At 47.2% G+C, this 26,015-nt stretch overlaps 1 protein-coding gene and 2 long non-coding RNA genes across 3 annotated transcripts; 2 read left to right on the forward strand and 1 right to left on the reverse strand.

The window, feature by feature from the left end:
• Positions 1–8,933: 8,933 nt before the first annotated feature.
• LOC120668796 lies at positions 8,934–9,879 on the reverse strand. Its single transcript, XR_005672571.1, has 2 exons — positions 9,817–9,879; positions 8,934–9,402 (listed from the first exon to the last, which is right to left on the reverse strand). It is a non-coding gene; the product is annotated as an uncharacterized LOC120668796 (long non-coding RNA).
• A 1,094-nt stretch (positions 9,880–10,973) lies between these two features.
• On the forward strand, positions 10,974–11,709 carry LOC120671470. Its single transcript, XR_005673657.1, has 2 exons — positions 10,974–11,157; positions 11,520–11,709. It is a non-coding gene; the product is annotated as an uncharacterized LOC120671470 (long non-coding RNA).
• A 10,881-nt stretch (positions 11,710–22,590) lies between these two features.
• On the forward strand, positions 22,591–23,298 carry LOC120669074 (mucin-1-like). The gene has a single exon (XM_039948895.1). The coding sequence runs from the start codon at positions 22,591–22,593 to the stop codon at positions 23,296–23,298; it is 708 nt and encodes a 235-aa protein (XP_039804829.1).
• Positions 23,299–26,015: the final 2,717 nt, after the last annotated feature.

The raw sequence follows: 26,015 nt of genomic DNA on the forward strand, positions 1-26,015 counted from the left end.
TCCCGTCCCTCTTGTGCTCTTTTGTGATGGATTTTTGTTTCGTTTTTGGTGCACATGATCGTGACGGTTCATAGAGCTCTTTGTAGTGATTCCTGAACCCCTAACCTCGTCCCAAATCCTCTGGAATCACGAGTTCTCACGAATTGAAGTTTTTGAGTTTTTGAGAAAAGCTCAATCCTTCTTGATCTTCCCTTAAATTCTCAAGATTCTTTGATCTTTTGGGAAAGATCTCTTGGGGATATGTTCGCAGGTTAGTTGCGGAGGTATCCTCCAAGTTTCACTAGATTTGAACTTCGTTTGCTCGAGATTTGTCATTTGGAGCTTTGGTTGCAGGCTGTCTGGGAGCGACCGGTCTGATCGGTCTGGGTTTTTGAACTCCAGCCCGACCGGTTTGACTGGTTGGAGAGAGCGGTCTGACCGGTCCGAGTCTGCCAGGTCTGCAGATTTTCTCGTTCGCTTCCGTGTTTTTTCTCGCACGTTCTAGGGGTGTTTTGTGTTGGTTTAGCTCTTCCATAGCTATTCCAAACTTCATCTAGAACTCTTGAGGGCTCGTGATGATTTTGGGATATAGGCCGACGGATCGATTTCAAGAGAAATTTTGATCGGCTCCCATTCACTCCCCTCTGATCGCCAGTTTCGGTCCTAACGTATATTTACAAGGATGAGTATGCATACGTATCTTTAGCTACCGCCGATCAAGGCAGAGCGAGGTGACGCCAGAGCTTTTTCCGTCGTGTCTATTGCCAATTCCTACACTTTGCTATGTTCGACTGTTACCCAAAGGACCATATGATGGAAGAGAGGAAACGGCATTTGACTATGCCGTGCCATCGCACAGATCGCCAATCAACCTGGCAGAAAGACACCTTTGCAAAGGCAAAACGCTGCAATAATCAATCAAAGTGGTTCGTCAACAACGGACTAGAGTATCATTTACTAGTCCCTCCATAACCGAAGTGATGGGCACCTTTTCGTTTCCATCTCAACCTGCTAATGGTGCCAGAACCGCACCATATCTGCACCAAATTATTTACCGTTATCTTCACCAATCAAACCACACCATACCAAATTGCATGTCTCAAAAACTGAACCAAACCAATATGTTGGTTTTTAAAATCAAATCAAACAAAACCATATAAGATCTGCGAGGTTGCTGCATTAGATATAATGAATGTCTCTAAAAGCAGCTCCAACAGATCGATTTTCCCCTTTCCCCTTTCCACCTTTTAACCATAAAGGGAATTTAGGGGAAAAATTTAACTCCAACAGATTGATTTCTCTTTTTCCCTTTCCCCAATCCCCTTTATTTCCCTCCCATCTCCTCTTTTTAAAGGGGAATTCCACCTTCTCTCTTTTCTTCTCCCTTTCTCTTCATTTTTTCCTAGCCACAAGATACACATGCATGAGAAGATCCTGGCCACTCATGAATTAAAAGGGAAAGAGAAAAATCAATCTGCTGGAGCACATCTCCCCAATAAGCTAAAATTATAATAGGGAATTCTCTTATAAGATATGAAAAGGAAAAGGGGAAAATCAATCTGTTGGAGTTGCTCTAAGCAACTGAGCGCATCACTTGGTGAGCTTCGACAGGTAAGTGATGCAGCACCGGTGGGAAGGAGATCTAATGGTGAGTGACTATGGACCGCGAAAAGGACGAACCAAGCCAAGCCAAATCAATCTTGACCACACTGTTTGTTTGGAATCCTAAAACCAATTCAGACCAAATCATACATGTGCAGAACCCTCTTGCCCCCATCCAATCAGAACCCATAGGCAAAACCAAACCACTCGACCCGGTTAGGATCCAAATCACTAGCAGCTTTATTTCCATCCACACCTGACACCGACCGGCCCCTTGCTAAAATCAAAGCCTGTCTTTTGAGATCCGAGTGGATTGGGGGACCCCATCGCGTAATCGGAATGACAGGATCTCGTGTGTAAATTCTTTTTTTGAAATAAAGCTCGTGTGTAAATTCGTTGGTCATAGATCCTTCGAATGCCTCCTTTTTTTTCCTTGCGTGCTTATCCAAATTTGGCGCTGGTCACCGTGCGTGTGGGAGACGGCCGAAACCGCGGGCTTCTCTCGTCCATCAGGTGATCGATCTGCAACGCGCGGAACTGGAGCAGGGACGGCGGGGTCCGGGCGCCGGGGATCAACACCGGAGCACCTCGTGCCTGACACCTGTCGGGCCTGTCACCTGTGTGGCTGACCGTTGATCGCCGTAGTGAAATGTGACCGCAGGTACGAAATGAGGCAGGCAGAGCTGATCGACAGCACGGAGCAGTCGTCGTCGTGGCGCGAATGGCATCTTCTGGCGCCTTTAGCCAGAAACAACAACCTCTTATTTAATTGCCTTCAAAATTTCAAAATTTTACAAGATTTTCCGTCACATCGAATTTTTGAACGCATGTATAAAGTACTAAATGTACCTAAATAAAATAACTAATTACATAGTTTGTCAGTAATTTGCGAGATAAATCTTTTGAGCCTAGTTAACCCACAATCGAATAATAATTATCAAATATAAACGAAAATACTACAGTATTTTACATCCAAAAGTTTACGCATCTAAACACCACCCAAGCCGTGAAATCTCGAGGAGCACATGACATGAGTTGCATGATGGTCTCCCTTGTTTATTCAAGTCGGCACCCAAAGGCCATGACGTCAAGGAAGGCTGTTAGGAAATGCAAAAGGGAAAGGAAAAATTCGATTCATGCCACCACAACTCCGTGAAATTAGGTGTCATGTTGAAAATCATACCACTCAATGGCATGATTTTCAACGTGAGATCCAATTTCAAGAAATTGGAGTGGCATGGATCCAACTAACCCAAAGGGAAAAGAGGGCACCTCTCAGATACCAAGCTTTTGCTGCCGGGGAACTTTTGCCCTTTTCTTTCTTTCGCGAAAGGGGCCAAGACTTTGTCAGGATCTGTTGCAGATGCCGTACTTTTTGTATTTTAATCTTTTTTCATGAAAGATTTTCATATTTGGATCTTTGAAAAAACGAATTGCATCTTTAGACCCTGGAGGTCGGCGCCATGACTCACGGCGCCGAGCTAACACTGCTCGGCGCCGAACTCGGCGCCGTAGATCTTGGCGTCGTGTTAAGATGCATGAATCTTGTCGTATAGCTTGTACCCTACACATTTTGGCATAAAGATACAAGGAAAATTAGTTCTGAGTTTTGTTCTACAATACGTGTGCAGTGTAGCTGGTTAAGGAACTCGCCTTTAAGCTAGGAGGGCTGGGTTAAAGGCCTAGCAGAAGATGTTTTTGCATCATTTTTAGATGATTTTTTGTGTGTGCACTAGAAACACCAGAAAGTGCTAAAGTGGAACTTTATGTTCTAGATGATTTTTAGATGCTCTAGGTCACATGGTTAAGACGCTAGCCTCTGGCCACATAAATTTTATTTCATTCCTTTTAACTGCAAAGGATTTATTAAGCACAGAAAGTAGAGAGAAAAAATGCACAAAAAATAGAGGAAAAAAAGCAAAACTAGGAATTGAGCCAGGGTCGGCAATGAAAAAACCGAAGGACTTAACCACTTAAGCTATGAGGTAGGTTGTGTAAATTTTATGGAGCACTTTTACTTATATAATTAGTAAGCCAATTTTTTTCCCAAAATAGTTCGGCGGTAAGATCCACGCATGGAGCTCGACGCCATAGATCTTGGCGCCAAGTTGGTGCCACATCACATCCACATCAACTGTCACGCTAAATTGAGTCGCAAAGCTCGGCGCCATGACTTATGGCACCGAGATGTGTTACCTCACCGCCGTAGGTCATGGCGCCAACCCTTAGGGTCAAAAACGCAATTCGTTTCTCCAAAGATCCAAATGTGAAAATCTTTCACTAAAATGATTAAAATGCAAAAAGTGCGGGATGCAGACACCTGCCACTCGCATAAACTCCCCTCACGGCCGGTATCCAATTCAATTGGCTATTCCACACGAGAACGACATGTTTGCTGTGCCTAATTGAAAAAACAACAACTTGTGTGTACACCCGGTGGATGTTGGCTGCATCGGATGATCCAACAGTTACCTCTGGGACTGGGAGCTTACAACACTACTAGTCTACTAACATCACTGCTTTCACCGTACACGCATAAGATCGTCTAGTCTAGTCCCTACCAGTTTCACCAGAGGAGTACGCGATGCAGAAATGTTCAGCCCAAAGTTCAGCTTTGGATGCTACCACTTCTACGAACCTCTCTGTACCCTGGACTCTACAATCGAGCCAAGCAGTGACGGCGACATCGGTGTCAAATTTGCGTGAGTACAGATTACAGAAGTCAAATTATTGCAAAGACGAATAGCATCAGGTGGAGAAAAGCTTTGCCAGCTACCCACGCAACTTGCTGGTGTCCCCCTTGCCCGACCTGCTCTGCTAGCGACGGACCCGACACAAGATAAATGCAGAAGGAAGCCACGCATTCCTTGGAGTTGGAGGTGGCTGTGCTACTACGGCATCTGGGTGGATGGAATTGGGGTGAGAGTCATGTAAAGTTGTAATGGGGAGGTACAATGGTTTTTATTTTTTTGAGCATGGTGAGACTGAGGTGTAATGTTTGGGATTAGTGGATGGTGTTAATATTGGTCGATCTGTTTCCTTTCAAACAAATTTACCAATCTGCGGATGGTGTTACTACAAATCGTGCGTGGTCCGGTCAGGCTTTTCAAAAAAATAAAGAGAAGAAAAAAGATACAAAGAAATCCAAAGCAGGTGTTGGGGATTGGACCTTCGGGTCAAGTCCTCACCCTCGGAAATGCTCCCTAACTCATTTGCAGGGCCCAACGAGAGGAAGTCAAACATATCCGAAGGTATCGGATGAACACTCAGAAGCACAAACTCAAAGACCTTGACCTTCGGGACGAAGGATATCACCTTCTGAAGGCCAAAGGTGACGAATGGCCGCCCAGGAGCACAAACGCGAAGACCAATACCTTCGGTGGCGAAGGATATCGCCTTCATCCGGCCAAAGGTGACGGACGGTTGCTCAGAAGCACAAGTTCGAAGACCAGGACCTTCGGGTAAAGGGATCAACTTCGGGAACGAAGGTGGCAGCTGATTGCTCGTTGATGGAACCTTCATGGCTCCGACCCCCGAAGGTCCCCGAAGGTTGTCAAAACCTTCGTCAGCTGTAGATATGTGTGTGAAACAAGAACATGTGAGAATGTCAGATTTGTACACCTCTCGATTACGTGAGAAGGTTGGATTTGTAAACCTCTCACCTTATAATTTTACCCCGAAGCCGGCTAGAAGTGAGCTGTAAATGAGTTGGGAGGGGGCAATTTAGGAAAACCGAGCCGAGGGCTAGAGGTATAAATAACCCCCCCTCTCCACAGTGTAAAGGGTTGAATTTTCTAATCATTATTGGAGAGTTCGACACCTACTTTCATTGTCATCTTTCTTACTGTTCATGCTCCCTGTCTGGGCGTCTAAGAAGCTAAGATCCCAATAGCGGCGCCCACCGTTCCGGCTCGAAAGACAACCCACGATCGCCCCAGCGAAGAAGAAAGCCACCGCCGGCACCACAAGCACTTCCACTGAGCCTGGCCGCATCCTCGATGGCCCTCGACCGCAGCACGAAGGAGCCAACCCACAAATGGAAGACATCACCAACGAAGCTGCTCTTCATGGAGACTTGATTGATAACACTGAAAACACCGAAGCTCATCAACTTACAGAAGCAACACTCAAGCTCAAGGCCCTTGAAATGAAGAAAAAGAACATCGAAGCTCAGCTTGCCACCAAAAAGAGGGCACTGGACCAAGCAAACAAGCTAGTCGAGGCCAGGCGCAGGCTAGCAGAGATGGAGGCAGAAGTTGAGAGCCTGCAGAGGGCATACCAAGAAATACCCGAAGGTTCCTCCCAGCAAGATAAACGCATCATTCTCCAGACAGCCTTCACTCACAATGAAAACCAAAGGCCACCGCCGGTCAACCTCCCATTTGACCCCACCTCGATACTTTCAGTCGCTCTGCAGCGAACTTCATGGCCGCTCGGCTACAAGCCTACACAGCTCCTGAAGTACAACGCTACAACAGATCCAACTCAGTTCCTCATGGCCTATGAAGCAACCATTGCTTCGGCCGGAGGTGACGACTCCACCATGGCCAAGTCCTTTGTCATGGCCTGCGAAGGTTCTGTGGCTAACTGGTATTCGTACTTGCCTCCGCAATCAATCAACAACTGGTATCAGCTGAAAGGAAGGTTCCTCCAGGACTTCCAGGGCTTCAGAAGGCTCACTACCAACACTGTCAAAGATTTCAAATGCCCCCAGCATGACTGTGAGCCTCTCTATGACTACTTCCGGAGGTTCGTCCAAAAGAAGGCTCAAATTCCAAACTTCCCAGAGAAAGATGCGATAGAGAAATACATCGAGGGTCTCCTGCCTGGTCAGCTTGCTTCTCACCTCATAAGAGAGCCTCCGAGGACTCTAGAGGAGCTTTATTCAGAAGCAGAAAAGTACGTGAAGTCAGACGCCGACCACCGCAGAAGGGTCGAGCAAAGAAGAATCATGCGTCAGGCAGAAAAATACAACCAGCAAACATGGCAGCAAGAGAAGCAGCCAGCTCACCAGCTCATCTTACCTCTGGAACCTTCGCACGAAGATGAGGATCAGATAACCTTCGATCCCTTTATAACACCGCCAGAGTCGGAACCCCAACGCTCAAGCGACAAGCAACCTTCGTCCGGGGCACGAGGCAAAGGTCGCGGCAGAGGAAGGGGCCGAGGTCGTGGACCTTCGCATGATCCCAAAAAATTCTTCTGTCACTTCCATGGGTCTGACTCCGACCACAGAACAAACCAGTGCCCAGAGAAGAAGAAAACCCTTGACAGAATGGAGTCCGAGAAAAAAACCAAGCTAGTTGGGCACACTACATGGCCTCAGACTCCACAAGCTCATCAACAAATACAGTACCGCTGTTGGGATCTTAGCTTCTTAGACGCCCAGACAGAGAGCATGAACAGTAAGAAAGATGACAATGAAAGTAGGTGTCGAACTCTCCAATAATGATTAGAAAATTCAACCCTTTACACTGTGGAGAGGGGGGCTATTTATACCTCTAGCCCTCGGCTAGGTTTTCCTAAATTGCCCCCTCCCAACTCATTTACAGCTCACTTCTAGCCGGCTTCGGGGTAAAATTACAAGGTGAGAGGTTTACAAATCCGACCTTCTCACGTAATCGAGAGGTGTACAAATCTGATATTCTCACATGTTCTTGTTTCACACACATATCTACAGCTAACGAAGGTTTTGACAACCTTCGGGGACCTTCGGGAGTCGGAGCCATGAAGGTTCCATCAACGAGCAATCAGCCGCCACCTTCATTCCCGAAGTTGATCCCTTTACCCGAAGGTCCTGGTCTTCGAACTTGTGCTTCTGAGCAACCGTCTGTCACCTTCGGCCGGACGAAGGCGATATCCTTCACCACCGAAGGTATTGGTCTTCGCGTTTGTGCTCCTGGGCGGCCATCCATCACCTTTGGCCTTCAGAAAGTGATATCCTTCGTCCCGAAGGTCAAGGTCTTTGATTTTGTGCTTCTGAGTGTTCATCCGATACCTTCGGGTATGCTTGGCTTCCTCTCGTTGGGCCCTGCAAATGAGTTAGGGAGCATTTCCGAGGGTAAGGGCTTGACCCGAAGGTCCAATCCCCAACAGCAGGTGATCGGCTCTGTCCTACGAAGCTGAAGAGCGGCACGAGCTAAGGTCCTGTTTGGTTTGCTCTAGTGCATTTAACACTACGAGGAAATCTTGTATGTATACAGTATTAAATATAGTCTATTAATAATTTTTTTTACAGATGAGTACAACATTCCACGACAGATCTAATGAGCCTAATTAATCGATGATTACCTACAACAATGCTATAGTAACATCCTCTAATTATGCGGCCAAAGGTCTCATTAGATTCGTCTCGCGAATTAACGCAAAAATTGTGAAGTTAGTTTTACAAACTGCTTTTATTTAATATCTCTAATTAGTGGTTCAAAATATACTAAACTTTAGTATAACACAAATTAAACAGGACCTACCATGCTAAAGAGAAGCCGTCAGCGCCGGAGCCGTGTAACCCTGGCCGGCTGTCGCGGATAGCCCTGGTAATGGGTCGTGATCCTGCCCCAATCCTAATCCAGCCCTATCTAATTAAAATAGTTGGCCTGATCCTTATCCGGCCCTTCAAATAATTAATTTTATCCTATCCAATCCCATCCTTTAAGTAATATCATTCAAGTCCAGCCCTTATTCTATATATGCTCATGGGCCAATCCATTTTCACTAAAAGTGTATAGTCCACGGGCTGTCATTATGAATTCTGAGATCGGAATGGGAATGCTAAGGTCTTATGAATTAAACCACCAACATTAAACCACAGTGGAAGATGTTCAGAAACAACAAGTAATAGTTGTTCAGTGGCCAAACCACGGTGAATTAGGCCACCAACATTTAGAACAGCCACCAGCAACATCTAGAATAGGAACAGCGAGCATAGTGGCCCTGTGAGCACAGTGGCCAAACCACAGTGAATTAAACCACCAACATTAATCCCTGTGAGCACAGTGGCCAAACCACAGTGAATTAAACCACCAGCATCAAGAACAACCACCAGCATTAATTCTCTTATGCACAGACACAAACCACGTTCACTCTTGGAATGGTCAGAAACAACAAGTATGTATATATAACTAACAACCGAACATTGGAACCAACTTCTGGTACTAGGAACCGACAAGTATGTTTTAGCATCCATTATTATTTTCCGGAGTCCTCCAATTGGTGATAGAATCATCAGAAGCACCCCAAGAATAATGCAGATCTGGTGAAAAAATGGAGAACAGAGGTTTATTTACTGTAGGAGGAAAGGTTAAGAGGCATTCTATTGCTGAAAGAACTAAGATGCTGGTAACACAAGCCACCAGAAATTAAGACAATAAGCTACTGTCTAGTTACTGCATATTATAAGACAATAAGCTACTGTCATCGTCTAGTTACTGCATATTAAGACAATAAGCTACTGTCTAGTAGTAAGAAAAAGATACTAAGGAAACTAGACAATTCAGAAGGCAACAGATTGTATTAAAATGCCCCCACGTACGTGCAAGCAGTCATTTTCGTATCCGTAACTTGTCATCGTCTACATACTACAGCCGAAGAACTGACTCGTTAAGCTATTGCAGACATTAACGGCCGGCGGCTGAGCTGAACTTCTATTTTACTGATAGTCCGGGACACCCGGATCTGTGGAAGGCGATGGGTGATGTTTACTCGAAGTCTCGAACTAGTAGATTCACAGGACCAGACCGTGACGGCAAGCTTTTTCTACCAATCACCAACCTCTCCAAGCTAAGAAAACTCCCCGACCTGCTGATGATGCATATGTTCGTTCTGCAAAATTCAGACTCAAACTGAAGCCGCATCATTGTAAAATCTGAAATGGAATGTTGATTTGAGCATGGGGATGGAACGAATGCCGAATCCTCACAGACATAAGTTTTTTTACTCGGATCACAGACATAAGTTACTCACAAGAAGAAGACGGACAGGGGAGAGAGCAAGAAACAGAAGAGTGGCCATGAAAGAGCAAGAAACACAAGAAACCGAAGCCGTGTCCTCCTCCACCAGCGTGTACCCCTTCCACGGGTACATGCCGAGGGGCAGCCTGGCCTGCGCGGCGGGGCTCCCGGCCAGGGACACCGGCCGGAACCCGGCGCGCCACAGCTCGTCGCCTCACCGCTCCACGCGCACCTCCCCGGTCCGCTTAACCTATTGTATTAATAAGCCAAGATTTGGGCCACTTACCGGCAGGGAGGAATCGATCCGAGTCCAGATAGGTGGATCTCCACGCCACAACGACCCAGCGGCGGTCCCTACCACGATGAGGAGGAGCCCTCTCCTATTATCCACGGGCCAGGCGCTTAGTTGGTATCCATGGGCTAGCATGGTCCAAGTCCAAAATCCGGGCTGAGCAGATCCTTTTGAAGCACGGTCCAATCCAATCCTACCATTTATCTAAAAAATCCATAATGAGTCTTAAAATCTTAGCTCCTAAATTTGGAGGCTCACAAGGCCCTCGGATTTTCACAGCCCACCGTCAGGCCTACTCGTGGACAGTCGGTGGCCGAGACCGAGGGTCCGAGCCACACGCGTCGGCCCCGGGAACGATCGGAGGCGCGACGCCTTTGCCGCCGCCCGCGACGTCGCGTAGTGGGGGCGGGCCGGGCGGCGGCACGGAGACGCGGCCCCCTCGAGGATGGCCCCGTCCCGCTGCCGCTCTCGGCGTACACGCGGTTCAGCGGGAGCGCCCAACGGCAGAGGAGAAATCGGGTTTTCTAAAACCTGCTGCCTCTTTGTGGCCTCTCCGGATTTCGTGGCCTCACCGTGTCCCCTTTTTTGACACGTGCCACAGCCCAAAGGAGCCTCCAAACCCTCTTGCGGGCCTAGCAATCAACCACCTCATCCCATGTGGGTCCCACACAAAAGCCCAATCCCCTTCGTTTTTCCCATTCTCACGAGTCTGCTCGCCGCACACCGCCATGGCGCCCGGCAGCGCCAGCCGGCGCGTGCTCGTGTGGCCGCCTGGCGGCCAACCATCAACCGTGCTAATTTGCTCTGCAGTGGCCGGCCAGCAGGTGTCGTCGCCCATGGCTGGCTGCGCTGCAGCGCGTCGAAGCTTGTTACTTTCTCCGGTGCTCGCCAGGCGATTTGATCCCCAAGCAATGCAAATACTACTACGCACCCACTCTCATCCAATCATGGCTTGCTCTCCTATATCCTGACGCTCCGTCGTCCAGGCAGCGCGGCCTGGCAAGTGGCAAAGCAAGGCGGCGGCGGCACGTGATTACCGGTGATGCGAGGAACGCAAGGCAACGACTTCCCCTCAGAGCTACTCCCTTCTTTTTCCCCTTCCTCTCTATCTTGTTTTCATCCAGTCTCATCTCAGCCCCTCTCTCCTCTTTCTATCGCTGCTCTCAGGTCCAAGCCGAGCAAAGCGGCTTTGGTGTCCTCTAAGCGGCTTTGGTGTCCTCTGTGTGATCTGCCACGTCTTAAAAGAGCACCTGCGAAAGCCCAACCAGCTGGGCTAGCTGGAGTCACCAGCGATATGGATGAAGCCCAGCACCCGTTCAAAGAAATGCCTCAAAGGTAGGATCCTCACTGAGTAGTTAGTATTTTTAGAGTCAGAAGTATTATTTGTCAAACTGTTGTAACTTAAGAAACATTTCTTTATTTTAAAGAAATAATAATCAATCCTAAAGTGGAAACGTCAATCTAGAAGTACCAGGCCCTTAGCTTCATGAGCCAATGGTTGGTCCGACAAAAAACAGCATTAGTTGATGCTGAAAAATGAAAATGGTTGCTCCAAATTTGCGCAGGAAGTAATTGATTCGATGTACCTATGTATATTTTCTATTTTTCTCAGTTCGTGTGTCAAACCACCAAGATTAGCTTCTACTATTTGTACATCAGTTCAAATAGATATTCTACAGTTTGATCAATTGTTGCAGATATGTGTCTTCAGTTTGAAGAATAGAGCATGGGCCGCATTCATGTCTTACTAAGCTACCACATGAATGCTACTGTGAAAGTCAGGTTCAATGGGCACAATTATGATCTATGTGGCCGATCAGCATTCTTTCTGTAGATCAGATGGGATCTTGTAGTCCAATGAGCAAATTTGATAATTGTTCATGTAAATATGAGTCAGTTTGTGTGACGGAACCGCCAAATTAAAACTCTCAATTAAGCGTAATGACCGTCATTTGAACACATCGGGCGCATTAGCTTAATGGTTTAATTTGACAGCCCTTTCTCAGCCCACGTCCCGATCGAAACAACACCGATAGTCTCACTCGAAGGTGAGCACAAATGGTACAAGCACGACACATATTTGAAAATACAACAATATACACAAGATTCTACTATAAATTATTCAAACCAAGTTTGAATAAATACATAATTTATAAACTTTGCCTACAACTACCACAAGTGTACCCTAGGGAGGTCCCTAACTAAGCGTCTGGGGCCACAACCTCCCATCCCTCTGCGTCCCGGCGGATGAACTTAATGCAGCAGGGACAGAAGTCTACATCTGAGTACCCTGAAATAATATTTCAACAAAAGCCCTGAGCAACTAATACTCAGCAAGACTTACCCGACCAGTGGGTATAACCTAGCCCACATATCTAGACAAGCAAGGCCTTTGGCTGGTGGTTATTTTGCATAAAACAACGACTAAAGTAAATCCTTAATTTCCATATTTTAGCTCCAGATTCTATATAAATTAATCATAATCTAATATTTACATGGCCATCTAGAACAAACATGGTAGAACATTAATTACAATTCAAAATAGAACCAACATATATAATAGACTCCATGTTCCAACTCATATTGCTACGATGTGACTCGGTGATTAAGGTGCCCATGTCCGAGAGCGACTGACGGCGAATCGATTCGATTTAACCTTGCAAGGTGTACCTAACCAACATGGCACGCAAAAGCCCCGTCGGACCATACGCACCAACCTTTCCCCTTCCCGCCTCGAACTACAGGACCGCCCCACCATCATATGGTCAGCCGAGCTCAACGTGAGACCACCAAAAGTAAGCATATGCATCCCCATTTCTCCGCGACTACTCGACTACCCCAGGAGGTGAGATGGAGTCCTGTACTTTCGAGGTGAGGCAGTACTCGGCTTACCGGTTTCGACTACCTCCTACTCCCGGCATGCGGTTAGTACAGTTCTAACATGTTCAACAGGGCCAACAACGGCTCGGTCCTTAACCGACACAGGTGGAACTACACCTCTCCCGCCCGGTCTCAGATTCTATTCTTTCTTTCATTCCAAGACTTTCATCCCAAGATGAGTAACTCAAAAATGGAAACATAACTATCCTATATCTCATGAGTAACAAAAAATTACTCGACTTCTATCGAACCCTATCTAGCATAGCATTTCTATTGTCCTACACATACTAGTATAACTCAAGGAAACCTAGGGTTCATGCAACTAGGGTTTCAAATAACTCCTAAACATAGTGCACAAGTAATAAATACATATATAGGTGCCATAATTTAAATTAATAGGATGTGCACCGGGGCTTGCCTGAGGTAACACTAAGTCAGTGTTAATGCTTATTAAGGCCTTGGGCCCTTCCGACCTTGGGCCGGGTCTTTGGTTGCTTCAGCGGGTCCTTCCATCTTCTGGCGATATCCGTCGAACACCGTCTTGTGGGTCGACTCCAACACCGTGTGCTTCACGTCCACACGTGTACCTCTAGCGCACCTAAATGAGGTGCAATAATGCATATGCATGAATATATATGAAATGCCAATTAATGCATATGACACAAATTAGTGCAGCTAAAATTCCCTACTTACAAAAGAACCATACTCAAAAATGAACTAGTTGGCGGACTGTCCGCTATGCAGCAGTGGACTGTCCTCAACTCAAACTTGCCAACCTACCAGACCAACCCACGTCTCTGGATAAACTTACAACTATATGGCGGACAGTCCGCGATCCAGTAGCAGACTGTCCGTAGTACACCTCTGCCAACTCGCCAGAACCTACAACGTCTCTGGATGAATTTCTAGACTGACTGGCGGACTGTCCGCGCCTCAGTAGCGGACTGTCCGCAACACACCTACGCCAATCCACCAGAGACAACGACGTCTCTGGACAAATTTCTAATCCTAACAGCGGACCGTCCGGCCCCCCTTGGCGGACCGTCCACAGTTCACTCTGCCCAACCACCAGAGATGACAACGTCTCTGGACAAAATCCTAGACTCTACGGCGGAATGTCCGCTCTCCAAAAGCGGACCGTCCGCAGTTCAACCCTGTGGAACCCGCCAGAGACAACATCCTCTCTGGACAACTTCTAACTTGACCTGCAGACTGTCCGGCCCTCCTAGGCGGACCATCCGCGATTCACTTTTGCAGACCACCCGACAGGCGGCAGTAAGCACGGCGGCGGCGGCGATGGCGGTTCACCGGCGCCGGCGGCGCACAACGGGAGGGGGAAAGAGGCCAGGGGGCCCAAGTGACTCACCACGATTCCATTCCCGCGGTCGGTTCGAGCAGAGGATGACCGGAGAAGCGGATCAACGGTGGAGCAAAGCTTCAAGGGGCTCCAATGGTGACCGGCGGTGGCGAGGGCGATTCCGGCCGGGAGAAGCTGGGCTGGGGGTTGGGGAAGGTGGAGGAGGTGCCGGGGAAGGTTCTCGCGCGAGGAATCGAAGTATGGTGGCCGGAGGAGGGAGATCGACGGAAGGGGGCGATGGTGGCACGAGCGCTCGAGCGGAGCTCGCCTCTGGTCGTCGTGAGGAGAAGAAGAGAAGATATGACAGGCGGGTCCCACAACTAGGATAAATATCTAGGCATTACTCTGGCGGACCGTCTGCCGATCCCTAGCGGACCGTCCGCGGTTTTCCTGGGTGTTACAGTTTGTATCATTCAGGTTTTTCGCCAGTTTCCCTTCAGTTAACCATACGCTGTAGGCCCAACTTTCCTTATAAACCAGATCAATTCTATTGTTCTTAGGTGAAATGCAGGAGCTCCCTGCCCTCTTCAAAGGTTCTTCAAAAGAAAAAAAAACTTGTATGGTTCGCTTGGAGTGTCCTACTTAAACCATCCTTCTTCCTTTGTAGATTCGTACAGGTACCACATTGCCAATGGATGATAATTTCAGAGCTTGATAAGGAAGCTACATGCAGATCACTCACTGATAATCAAGAGTAAATGCATTTCTACCTTTCACGTCTTTCTGGAAATTTATATCTTGAAGCATTACTCAAGATTTTTTTTCTATTCATAATTTGATATGTGAAAATCTTTGAGGTTCATATGTTTACCTGTCCTCCACTTGCAGTTGTGCTAGGTTGCTATTCTCAAATCTACCATGCAAATGATATATGATTGGAATATTGTTGGGATCATTTGTGCTCCTGGTTGCCTGTCAAGATTTGAAGGTGCAACACTTCCTTCAAAGCATACACAACAGCAATAATACCGCCATGATCCACATATTCTGTGCGCATTCAGTGTACAGAATTTACGCTTGCCTGCCTATCGTTATGCCATCTTACTTCCAGTCTTTGTGCCTTGATGCCTCCATATATAGCACTTGTTTTTTACTGCAGTTCCCTTCCCGTTTTCTTCCCCATTAGATATTATCTTGAGATTTTTGGTTTGGTTGCCTGCTCCACCAGTTAACATTGTGTCTATAACTTACATATCATCATATAATGTATTTGAAAGATATAAACCATAGCTGCGGCCTGCATGCCATTTAATTTTAGAGAGAGATCTGCACTTACGTTATATATTCCTCCATAGCTGATACAAAGTCTGTTCAGTCCACAAGTGCGCAAGCATAAGGTGGATAAGACCTTATGCAGTTTAGAACAGATGTTGAGTTGTGCTAGATTTAGATTTTAATATGGAAATCAGATTCTAATCCCCTGCGATGAGATGTGGTTAGATCATATAATTGTAGTTTTGATTTGTTGAGAAAAATATGAGATTTAATATATTTGGTGTTTGTGATTTTATTTAATATAAGATGTATAGTTTTTTCTTGCTGTTTAGCCGTATACTATTGAGTTAATTATAGGGCGCGCAAAGCGCGCTAAATGTTCCAGTGCAATAAAATTGAGCGCTCGTGTGGAAGTTGCTGGCCTAACCGTTTCGCAATACCACCACTCGTTCAGTGGCAACGAATGATGCCCGCTAAGATTAGCTTTTAATATCTTTTTGGAAAAGGTAAAGTTTCCGACCTCTGCAGCTGCACATAGCCAATTTTTACATCAATTTCAGATCCAGACCTGATCACAAATAACTTTACTATTACTAATTGTAGACTCTTTTGAAGTCTCCACGTGAAGCCACCTGAGATTCTCGGTGGGCACTCTAGAAAAATAGAGAAATTCTAGAAATTTTCACAAAAAATCAGAAATATCTGGTCATCAATCTGATAACTGTAATCATAACAATCGCTAGATTTGTTATCTTTCCTAATAAATTACCCACCTCTATAATTATGAAAATAGACTAAAGTATCCCTGTAAACATGTATCTAAATTACTGACTTCTGCTATTATTAAAATAATATGAAGTAATCTTCTAACCTTGATGTAAATTACCCACCTATACCATTATTAGAAATTAAAAATAATATAAATAATCCCATATATTTGCATATAAATTATTAAAAAATAAATCAACCCTAAATCTAAATCTAAATTATATAAGTACATTAAAATATTAGAGTGCACCTATATAAAATTTTAAATTACTAATTCTATCATTATTAATATATTATTTATGTTATTGTTTATATAAAAATGTTGCCCAAGATACTATGATGGAAAAGATAAGAATACTAATTCGCAAATAAATACTTCAATTAACATATCAAACACATATAGACGTGCGATACAAAATGAATTCATAATAAATATGTGTATTAGAGTATGTGATATAATATTTAATAGATGAAAAAAGGCCTGAGTAGATATAATAATAACTATTAGCTATAAGGTTTTTTTAGACTCATTCTAATTAGTCCATGCAGGAGTATATGTTGATAGTCTATTAATTCAAATTAATCTGTGTGGGAGCATGGATTGACAGACTAGTAATAAGTAAAAGTGGACACCAACCAAAGGAAGTAACTAAAAAGCAAATTCTCTTAGCTTTTTAAGGTGCTTATAGGATTTTAGAATTGGGCGTGTACTTTGACGGGTTTTTTTCGAAAGTGTTCGTAGGGATAAGATCGCGTACGTATATTTAAAGAGGTGATGTGAATGCACATGCGTATGTTGTGTTTTGAAAAAAAAATGCTGCGCCCATTCTGCTTTAACGAGCGACCACCTATCAGGGCAAACGTGATGCCAACACATCTCTTTCCCGTCGTGTGATCGTGTCCATTCCCATTCCTACACTTGGCTCTGTTCGACTGTTCCTCGAGGAAATACAGTTCACAGGGGAAACCGCACAAATCGCCAATCTACCTATGGCACCTTTGCAATAGGCAAACTTGCATGGCAGATTGGCAGCTGCAACAATCGAACCGGTTCGTCAACAACGAACCCCGTAACCAAAGTGATGGGCACTTTTTGTTTCCATCTACGGCTGACAGCGACCCCTTGCTAAATCAAAGCCTGTCTTTGAGATCCAAACCTTCGAAAGCATCGTTATTTCCTAGCGTGCTTATCCGAATCAGTCGCGGGGCAGGGGGAGGGGCGGTCCGTGGCGCGGTCTCATACGCGAACGTGTCGGGGACGGCCCACGGCCGGCCGGGCTTGGCCACCCGCGCCGCGCACACGCTGGTTGCGGTGATCGCGGCCAGCGCGTGCGTGTGGCGTGTGGGAGACGGCCGAAATCGCGGGCCTCTCTCGTCCGTCATATGGTGCGGAAGCTGCAGCTAGTGGTGTACGCATATGCTGCTGCTGCCGCCGCCGCCGCCGCCTCCTCCTGTTGACTACCACGACGAGGACACATAAAATGAATCATGCAACAACTGCCAACGGATGTTGGCATGATCCAACAACCCCTGTGAGCATGTTTGGATCCAGTGACTAAACTTTAACTAAGTCTATAGTCTGCGCATTTGCGCGGCTAGTATTAAAATTTTTAAAAAAATTATGTCATTATATCCTTACTTAACGATTATACCATTTTTTTACCATACATCACCCTGTTCATTATCGTAAATCATGTCTTATTGTTGATTTAAACAATTCAAATATGATCTACCTATGATAACAATTTGATTTGTTGAGCTTTAATAATATTAGGCATATAATTATTTTATTTTATTTTTGTTTTATTTTGATTGATTGTTGTTAGCTTTAGTTTTAGTTTTTATTAATAGTATATATATTTAATTTTCCTAATGGCATTTGTGTGTGATTTTTAATTAGACATAGGGGTATTTTAGGCTAATTTTTATCGTAATGGCAGTGGTGGGTAATTTTTATTTTTATATTTTTTTCCGATTAACGTGAGAATTTCTAAACCTTGAGAGCGAACGTGGAGGCTCCGTTAATTTGTTGGCCAAATAATAAGATAATAGTTTTCTATCACATAAAAAATAATCTTATTATTTAGAAGTATTAAATAAAATCTAATTACAGAACTAATTGTAGAATTCTGAGCTAAACTGCGAGACGAATCTAATGAGGTATATTAATCCATAACTAACGGATGGTTATGTGGCATCACTATCGCAAATTATGGATTAATTAGACTCATTAGATTCGTCTCGCGAATTAGCACTCATCTGTGCAAAAATTTTGTAAACATATTTTATTTGATACTATTAAATAACAAGATTCTTTTTAATGTGACGGGACTGGCCTTGTTTGGTTTCCCTTTTCTACGATTCTTCTAGGAGGGAATCTTGTATGCATGAAGTACTAAATTAAGTCTATTTGCAAAACTTCTTCATGGATGGGTGTAACTTTTCGCGACGAATCTAATAATGTTAATTAGTTGATGATTGACTACAATGAAGCTACAGTATTCATTCTCTAATCACGCGGTCAAAAGGTCTCATTAGATTCTTCAGGGTTCCTAGGGTTCTTAAGTTGGTTTTGTAAATTATTTTTATTTAATACCCTTAATTAACTGTCAAAGTGCTTTCTGGGATAAACGGAGCCGCTAAACTTTGTTTCTGGGATAAACGGAGCCGCTAACCCTTGGGCCCTAGAAAACAAACAGTACAAGCAAGCAAGTGACAGCGACATCGGGTCAAGATTAGAGAAGTAAAAAATGCAAGCCATGCGATGGAAAGTTCATGCATTTCTGAAAGGCAAGGGAGATACTCTCACGCTGGCACCCTGGATGTGGATGGATAGATTGAGCCTCTCTATAAACATAAAATTCACCAGCTCCACCAAAAAATATTTGATATTATAACTAGATTATGCTCACAAGAGCAAACAAACCATGTCCATAAATAACCCAACAACCACCATTCAATTCCCCCACACAACACACGCAGGCATTCCTCCGAAAAACCAGCCGGCACCATGGCCATCGCAGCTTCACCGGGCATCGCCTTCACCGGCCTGTGCGTGGCGATCAGCACCGCCTTCCTGCTCTCCTTCCTCAGCGAGTCCTCGTCGGGAGCAACCGGCGGCGCTCAAGCTGCTCGTGCCGGCGACCCCGCAGCTGAAGCGATCCCGCTCGCTGCCGCCGTCACGTTCCTCTACGTCCACCTCCGCCGCCGCGGCCGGCGGATCCCGGCGGAGGAGGCGCTCTTCGTCCTGTGCGGCTCCATCGGCCTCCTGGATCTTTCCTTGTCCGCGCAGCCGCAGCCAGACCCCCTCCAAGCTCCGCAACTCGGTGCCGCCGTGGCTCGAGTGTTGCCGCCTGCTGCGGTGGCCACGTTCTTCCTGGCCGTGACACTGATCTACGCGCACGGCCACGCCGCCGGCGCTGACGCGAACCAGGAGAACCCAGCGGCGGTGGAGCTCCTCGAGAAGCTGACGCTTGCGGCTGCTCTCTTCACGTGCGTGCTCAGCTGGTTTGCCGCCGCCCTCGTCCTCGACACCAAGTGAACTGCCTGGCGCCTGCAACTTGTTCCACATGATAATGCCCGTCGCCGCCCGGGTTCTTGCCGTGTGCGCGGTGGTTTTTTTTTTTGCTGTGAATAATTGCGGTTCGGGTGTTTCTTTGGCACAAATTGGCTGTGGTTTCGTTTGATCATTTCGTGGGAGTTGAAGCTCTTTTTTTGTGGCTGCTCTTTTGTTCTGGGGTAATTGCTCTAGAACCGAAGCTGTGGGGATTGCAAGTAGTTCGTTCGCCGCCACATCCTCCTCCGACTCCGGCGACGCTTCGGTTCGGGGTGCACGGTGGGGGCGGGAAGCGGTGGGCGGCGGTCGGGAATCGGAAGGTTTTGGCCTAGTGTGAAGTATGGCCGCTGCAGTGTGCTGGCTTGGCGGCGGCGTGCGGCGCTCGTGTGGGCAGCGTGTTCGTGGTGCTCTGGCCGATTCGATTCAGCTGCTGTCGGGGGCCGTACGTGGCGCGCGCGGCAGACGGCGGCTTCGGGAGAGTTCGGCGGCGGCCGGCGGTCGGTGTTCGACTGTGAAGCGGTGGCGAAGGCCTTGGCGCGGTGGTCGTGGCGGCGCGCGCGCGACGCCTCTGTGTGTACGCGTGGATTCTATGTGAGGAGACCAGGTCGTTTCGATTCGGCTGCCACACTGGAGCTGTTAGTAGTCAGTACGTGTCGGGCTCGGCAACCGCTGCAGCTTTTGGATCGAATTGGCAGCGGCAGCAGGCCTCGGCGCGCTCGTTCCGCCACGGAACGCGTCGGCGGCGTGCCGGCGCCATCGCGTGGGCGCGCCGGAGATAGCTAACGTGCCCGAGTTCCATAACTGAAAACATGGGAGCGGCGACCACCGGCGACCTTTGTGCCGACGGGAACGGCAGAAGCTTTCGTGCGTGGCGACCGCGCGCATGGCGCCGCCGCCGTGCCGGACCGTGTGGACACCGCGGTCTCCTCACCCATGACAAGGGGGCGCTGTCCGGTTGTGGGCGGTGACGCAATGACGCCAAGTGGTGGGCTACCGGCTACCGCGTCGCCGTCGCGTGCCAGGGAAGGTCGTGGCCGCCCGTCTCTCGCGTGGTGGCTTCGACGCAGCGAGGAAGCATCAAATTCGATTGTGTGCGTTTGATGGGCGTGTTCGGCCAGGACTTGGGAGAGGGGCGTTATGGGTATCTTCCTCGTAGGTCGCGGAGACCAGTGGCGGAGCGTGAGCCAAAACCAAGGGGGGGCCAGTTCAGACTTCAGCCTTGATACCTATAGAAGTGTTCATCTAGAAAGGTTTGAACAAGTGCTGCTGCTTGTAGATAAATGGAGCAGGGGGGAGCTTATGTCGCATGTATGCATACAACCATGCATATGCGGCTTGCACTACCGGAAACCCGTTGTTTACCGTGTGCTTCAACTTTTACCGTGTGCACTATGTCGGGCACACGGCAAACATGCTATTTGTCATGTGCCTATAAGGTAACACACGGCAAACATTTAGGCACACGGCAAATAGGATCTTTACCGTGTGCCAAATGTTTAGCACACGGCAAACAGATGGACACATGGCATAGCCCCATCTTTGCCATGTGCCGATCAATACAGCACACGGGAAACACATACACACGGCAAAAGAGGCTTCTTTGCCGTGTGTTTTTGTTAAGCACACGGCAAATTTGATTTAAAAAAATTAATTTTGTGTTTGAAACTTTTTTGCTTATCTCTATATTATATGTGGGACTCTACATTAGGTTTTGGTAAATTTCTCGGTCATTTTGCTATATTTAACATTTCTATTTCGTGAAAAGGAATATTAGAGAATAAGTCAACTTTGAACTGCACTAATTCTAAATAGAGTGATAATGAAGCAAAAAAATGTTGTTCACATCATTTTTTCCCATTTTAGCTCTAATCTAAAAAATGGATGCAAAATTTGAAGATCTTGCTCATGAGCCATGCCATGAACCATGTGCCCCAATAATTTTAAAATTCTATAAAAATGAAACTTACTTTTAAAAATATAAGATTTGTTATGCTATCATGATTTTATAAGAGAAGGCTATGGAAAAAATTTGAAAATATTTAGCACAAGTTATCACATGTACTCCTTATAAACCGAAGGATCTTCAAAGAAGATCTATAGAGTTGAGAAGGAGTTGTTGATATTTCAAGTGAAAGTGATAGTCGAATTGGGTGTTGACTTCAAAAATTTTTGTACATGCAATACACATCTTAGAATCTATCATGCCAAAATTTCATAATTTTTTAGATGTATTTGTTATTTTTTATAATTTGTCCCCAATAAATAGTAACATGTGATATACATTGAAATGGAGGTGTAACTGCATGAAATAATGATTTAGTCAGTGCAATCATAGAACAGAAAAGGTTGAGCGATTTTTTTTGTGATATTTAGAGTGTTTTGAACAAATTTTAGTTAAACACGTAATGGTGATTCAGTTGGTACATATCGGATTCAAATAGCATGAAATAGTACATTTAATCCGCATGTGATAATCAAGCAAGAAGTATTTATTCTTGCACAAAATGAACGATACATTTTTCGATACATTTTTTGAATAATTATTTATTCACCACAGCAGTTCAAACAATAGTTAAACAATAGTGGAAACACTAATTAAACAATATTTTTGAAGCAAAAAAAAAGAGGTCCTGCCGTGTGCCCTGCCTTCGGGCACACGGCAAAGACATGTCTTTGCCGTGTGCCGGATCGGGGGCACACGGCAAAGGTGGTGTCTTTGCCGTGGGCCAGATCGGCGCACACGGCAAAGGCCTCCTCCTTATCCCCTTCCAACGGCCAGCTGGCTCACACACCACACACGCCACACACACTCACACTCTGCTCGCGCCGCCGCGCTCGCCACGTACGCCACGCCCGCATGCCGCCGCGCTCGCCACGGCCGCACGCTGCCGCCGCTCACCCGCACGCCACCGCCGCTCGCCCGGAAGCCCGCCGCCGCCGCACGCTCGCCCGCACGCCGCACGCCACCCGGACGCCGACGCCGCACGCCCGCATGCTCGCCCGCCCGACGCCGCTCGCCCGCAAGCCCGCCGCCGCTCACCCGCACGCCGCCGCCACCGCACGCCCGCCCGCACGCTACCCAGACGCCGACGCCGCACGCCCGCGCGCCGCCCGCCGCCGCTCGCCCGCACGACGCCGGCGTACGCCTGCATGCTCGCCCACGCCACGACGCTCGGCCACACGCCACCGCCGCCACCCTTACCTGCACACTGGCCCCGCCACGCCTGCGCCTGCCGGTCACCGAAGCCACGCCGCTGAGCCCAGACGCCCGCGGGCTTGCCACCCCGGCGCCGGCACTCGGCCCGCCAATGGCCTCGACGGCGCTCGCGAGCCCACGTCGACGCCCTCGCCCTCTCGCGAAAGGGTGGCTGGCCGGCGGGGCTGCTACGCCACCTCCCTCACCGGTGCTCGAGCTAGGCCCGCCACGCTCGCGCCTGGGCTCAGCCTCGCCGGCGCTCACCACCCGGACGCCGACGCCCTCGCCGCCGGTTGCTGGTCGCCGCGCCCAGGCTGGCTACGCCCAGGCTCGGCGCTCGCCGCGGTCACACTAGCCGCGGCCACGCACGTCGCGCCCCTGGTGGCCGCTCGCCGCGGCCACAATCGCTGCTCGCTGCGGCAACGATCGCTACTCGCCGCCGCCACACTCGCCGCGCCCACGTTCGCCGCGCCGACGCTCCCCGCTCCCCGCGCCCATGCTTGACGCGCCACCGACGTCCACTACTTCACGGCTGATCGTCTCGCCCGCCGTCGAGCCCTAGGTGAGCACGTGCAAAAGACCCTGCCTCCGTCTAATGTTCGTAGTACATTACATAACCTCGTTGCCCGTGATGATATAAATTCTTACCTAGATTTGGTCTGGGTAGCATATGATGATCTTGTGCTTGTGGTTATATTTCTCATGATTGTTATCAAACCATGTGACACATCCATGCCCAAAGCAAACTCTCGTTTGTGTTGATATTTGTGTTGATATGATGGTTGGGCTGGATGTGTCACATTGGTTCCATGTATATCATGAACTTTTTTTAGATGATTTCTTATGCTGCAAGTTCAAGATCAAATGAAACGAAACATATCTGAGGCATACAACAGTAGTTCAATACTTTTTTTTATTGAGATGACCAATAGTAACAAATTATTGATTATAATTTCACACATATTATTCTTTTTTTTTCCAGGACCGAGCACCGCCACCTAGTTCCTATCGCCGGCCTCCGTCACCGGACCATATAGCAAGGTGAGGCATACAAGAGTAGTCCGCTTTTCGTACCACATGTTTGTATATCACGTAACCTAGTTAGGCGTCTCCCGTTCGAAATAGATACGGATGAAAATATGCGAAACTTTGCATATGTACGACCGTATCTATTTCGAATTGTCCACGTTTTTTGGACAGCCCGAGGATGCGTAGATGGAGTTAGTTTCCATGTTCTACTCGCATTCGAGACAGAGTATCGGCATCATTTCCCCGTTGTTCTCCGGATACACAATCTCTCTTCCGGGACGTGTATTTGGAGAACAGCGGCGAAATGCTGCCGAAATTCTGTCCCGGATCGGAGTAGAGCATGGAAATCGACTCAAGCTACGCATCTTCGGGTGGGATTAGGACCTATCTTAACCTAGTAGAATTTTTGGACATCGTGTTGATGCAAACATTCTCTTGTATATTATATTACTCGTTGATATGATAGAGTATGAACGACTGTGTGTGGATGTACTCCGGTTGGAAACAAGGGGGGAGTTGACCTTGGAATGGATTCAGAAGACCGAGACTTTCTTGGATCGAGCATTTGCAAAGGTTAAAGGAGGCTCATGCACTTGGTGTCCCTGCACCAAATGTGGAAACACGCGTCGACAGATACGGGAAGTCATGACACAACATCTTTGCAATTATGGATTTACGAGAGACTGTACCTGGTGGACCTACCATGGTGAAGGCAATCGTATGAGAAAAGAGGTCGTTAGGCAACGCATTGAAGATCATGATGCTGATGCCGGGGTAGGAGATATGTTAGATGACTTTCATGAAGCACACTTCGAGGGAGAACGTAGCGAGGAGGAGCCAGAGCCAACCGCGAAGGCGTACTATGACATGTTGGATGCAGCACAAGAACCCCTTCATGGGCATACTAAGGTTTCACAACTGGATGCCATTGCGCGCCTGATGGCCGTGAAGTCCCAGTTTACCCTGAGTCAAGATGCTTTTGATGTTATGTTGACAGTTATTGGCACTCTGCTTCCGGAAGGTCACATTCTTCCAAAAAGTATGTATGAGGCACAGAAACTCCTTCGTGCATTGAAGATGCCGTTTGAGCAGATACATGCATGTCCGAAGGGATGCATCTTGTTTAGGAAAGAACATGCGGAAGCAAAGTACTGTCCAAAGTGTGAATCTTCTAGGTTCGTAGAGGTAGATACTAGTGATGGTCAGAAGAGACAGCTCGCGGTACCCGTGAAAGTCCTACGATACCTTCCGCCCATACCGAGGATCCAACGGCTATTCATGACCGAGGAGTCCGCGAAACAGATGTCATGGCACAAAATGGGAACTCGATACAATCCTGATAAGCTTGTACATCCATCCGATGCTGAATCATGGACCCACTTTGACGGGATTCATCGAGTCAAAGCAGATGAAGCTCGTAATGTGCATGTTGCCCTAGCAACAGATGGCTTCAATCCATATGGAATGTCGGCTGCACCTTACACTTGTTGGCCTGTCTTCGTTATACCCCTCAATCTCCCTCCCAGCGTGATTTTCCAACAACAGAACATATTCTTGTCGCTGATAATTCCTGGACATCCGGGAAATAATATGAGTGTCTACATGGAGCCCCTGATTGATGATTTGCTCAGTGCTTGGGAGGAAGGGGTTTGGACATACGATCGAGCTACAAAGAGAAACTTTAGGATGTATGTTTGGTACCATTATTCCCTGCATGACTTTCCGGCGTATGAAATATTCTGCGGCTGGTGTGTTAACGGAAAGTTCCCTTGCCCAGTATGCAAGGCGGCTCTGATGTTCATATGGTTGCGGAAGGGTGGGAAATATTCTTCGTTCGACAAACATCGACAATTCCTCCCTCTTGACCATCCATTCAGACGCGATAAGAAGAACTTCACGAAAGGTGTCGAAGTTCTGGACCTTCACCCTCATATTATGACAGGTGCTGGTGTTCATGCTCAGTTAGATAGTCTTGTGGCTAATGCAGATGGTGGTTTTGAGGGATATGGTTAGCAACATGCATGGACGCAGAAGTCGGGCTTGTGGAGGCTTCCCTACATGCAAGATCTCCTCCTTCCACATAACATTGATATGATGCACTCTAAAAAGAATGTCGCCGAGGCACTGTTCGGAACTATCATGGACATTGTAGAGAAGACAAAGGACAACGTTAAGGCCAGAGTGGATCAAGC

The sequence above is a fragment of the Panicum virgatum genome, chromosome 4N (genome assembly GCF_016808335.1).
Source record: "Panicum virgatum strain AP13 chromosome 4N, P.virgatum_v5, whole genome shotgun sequence".
NCBI lineage: Eukaryota > Viridiplantae > Streptophyta > Magnoliopsida > Poales > Poaceae > Panicum > Panicum virgatum.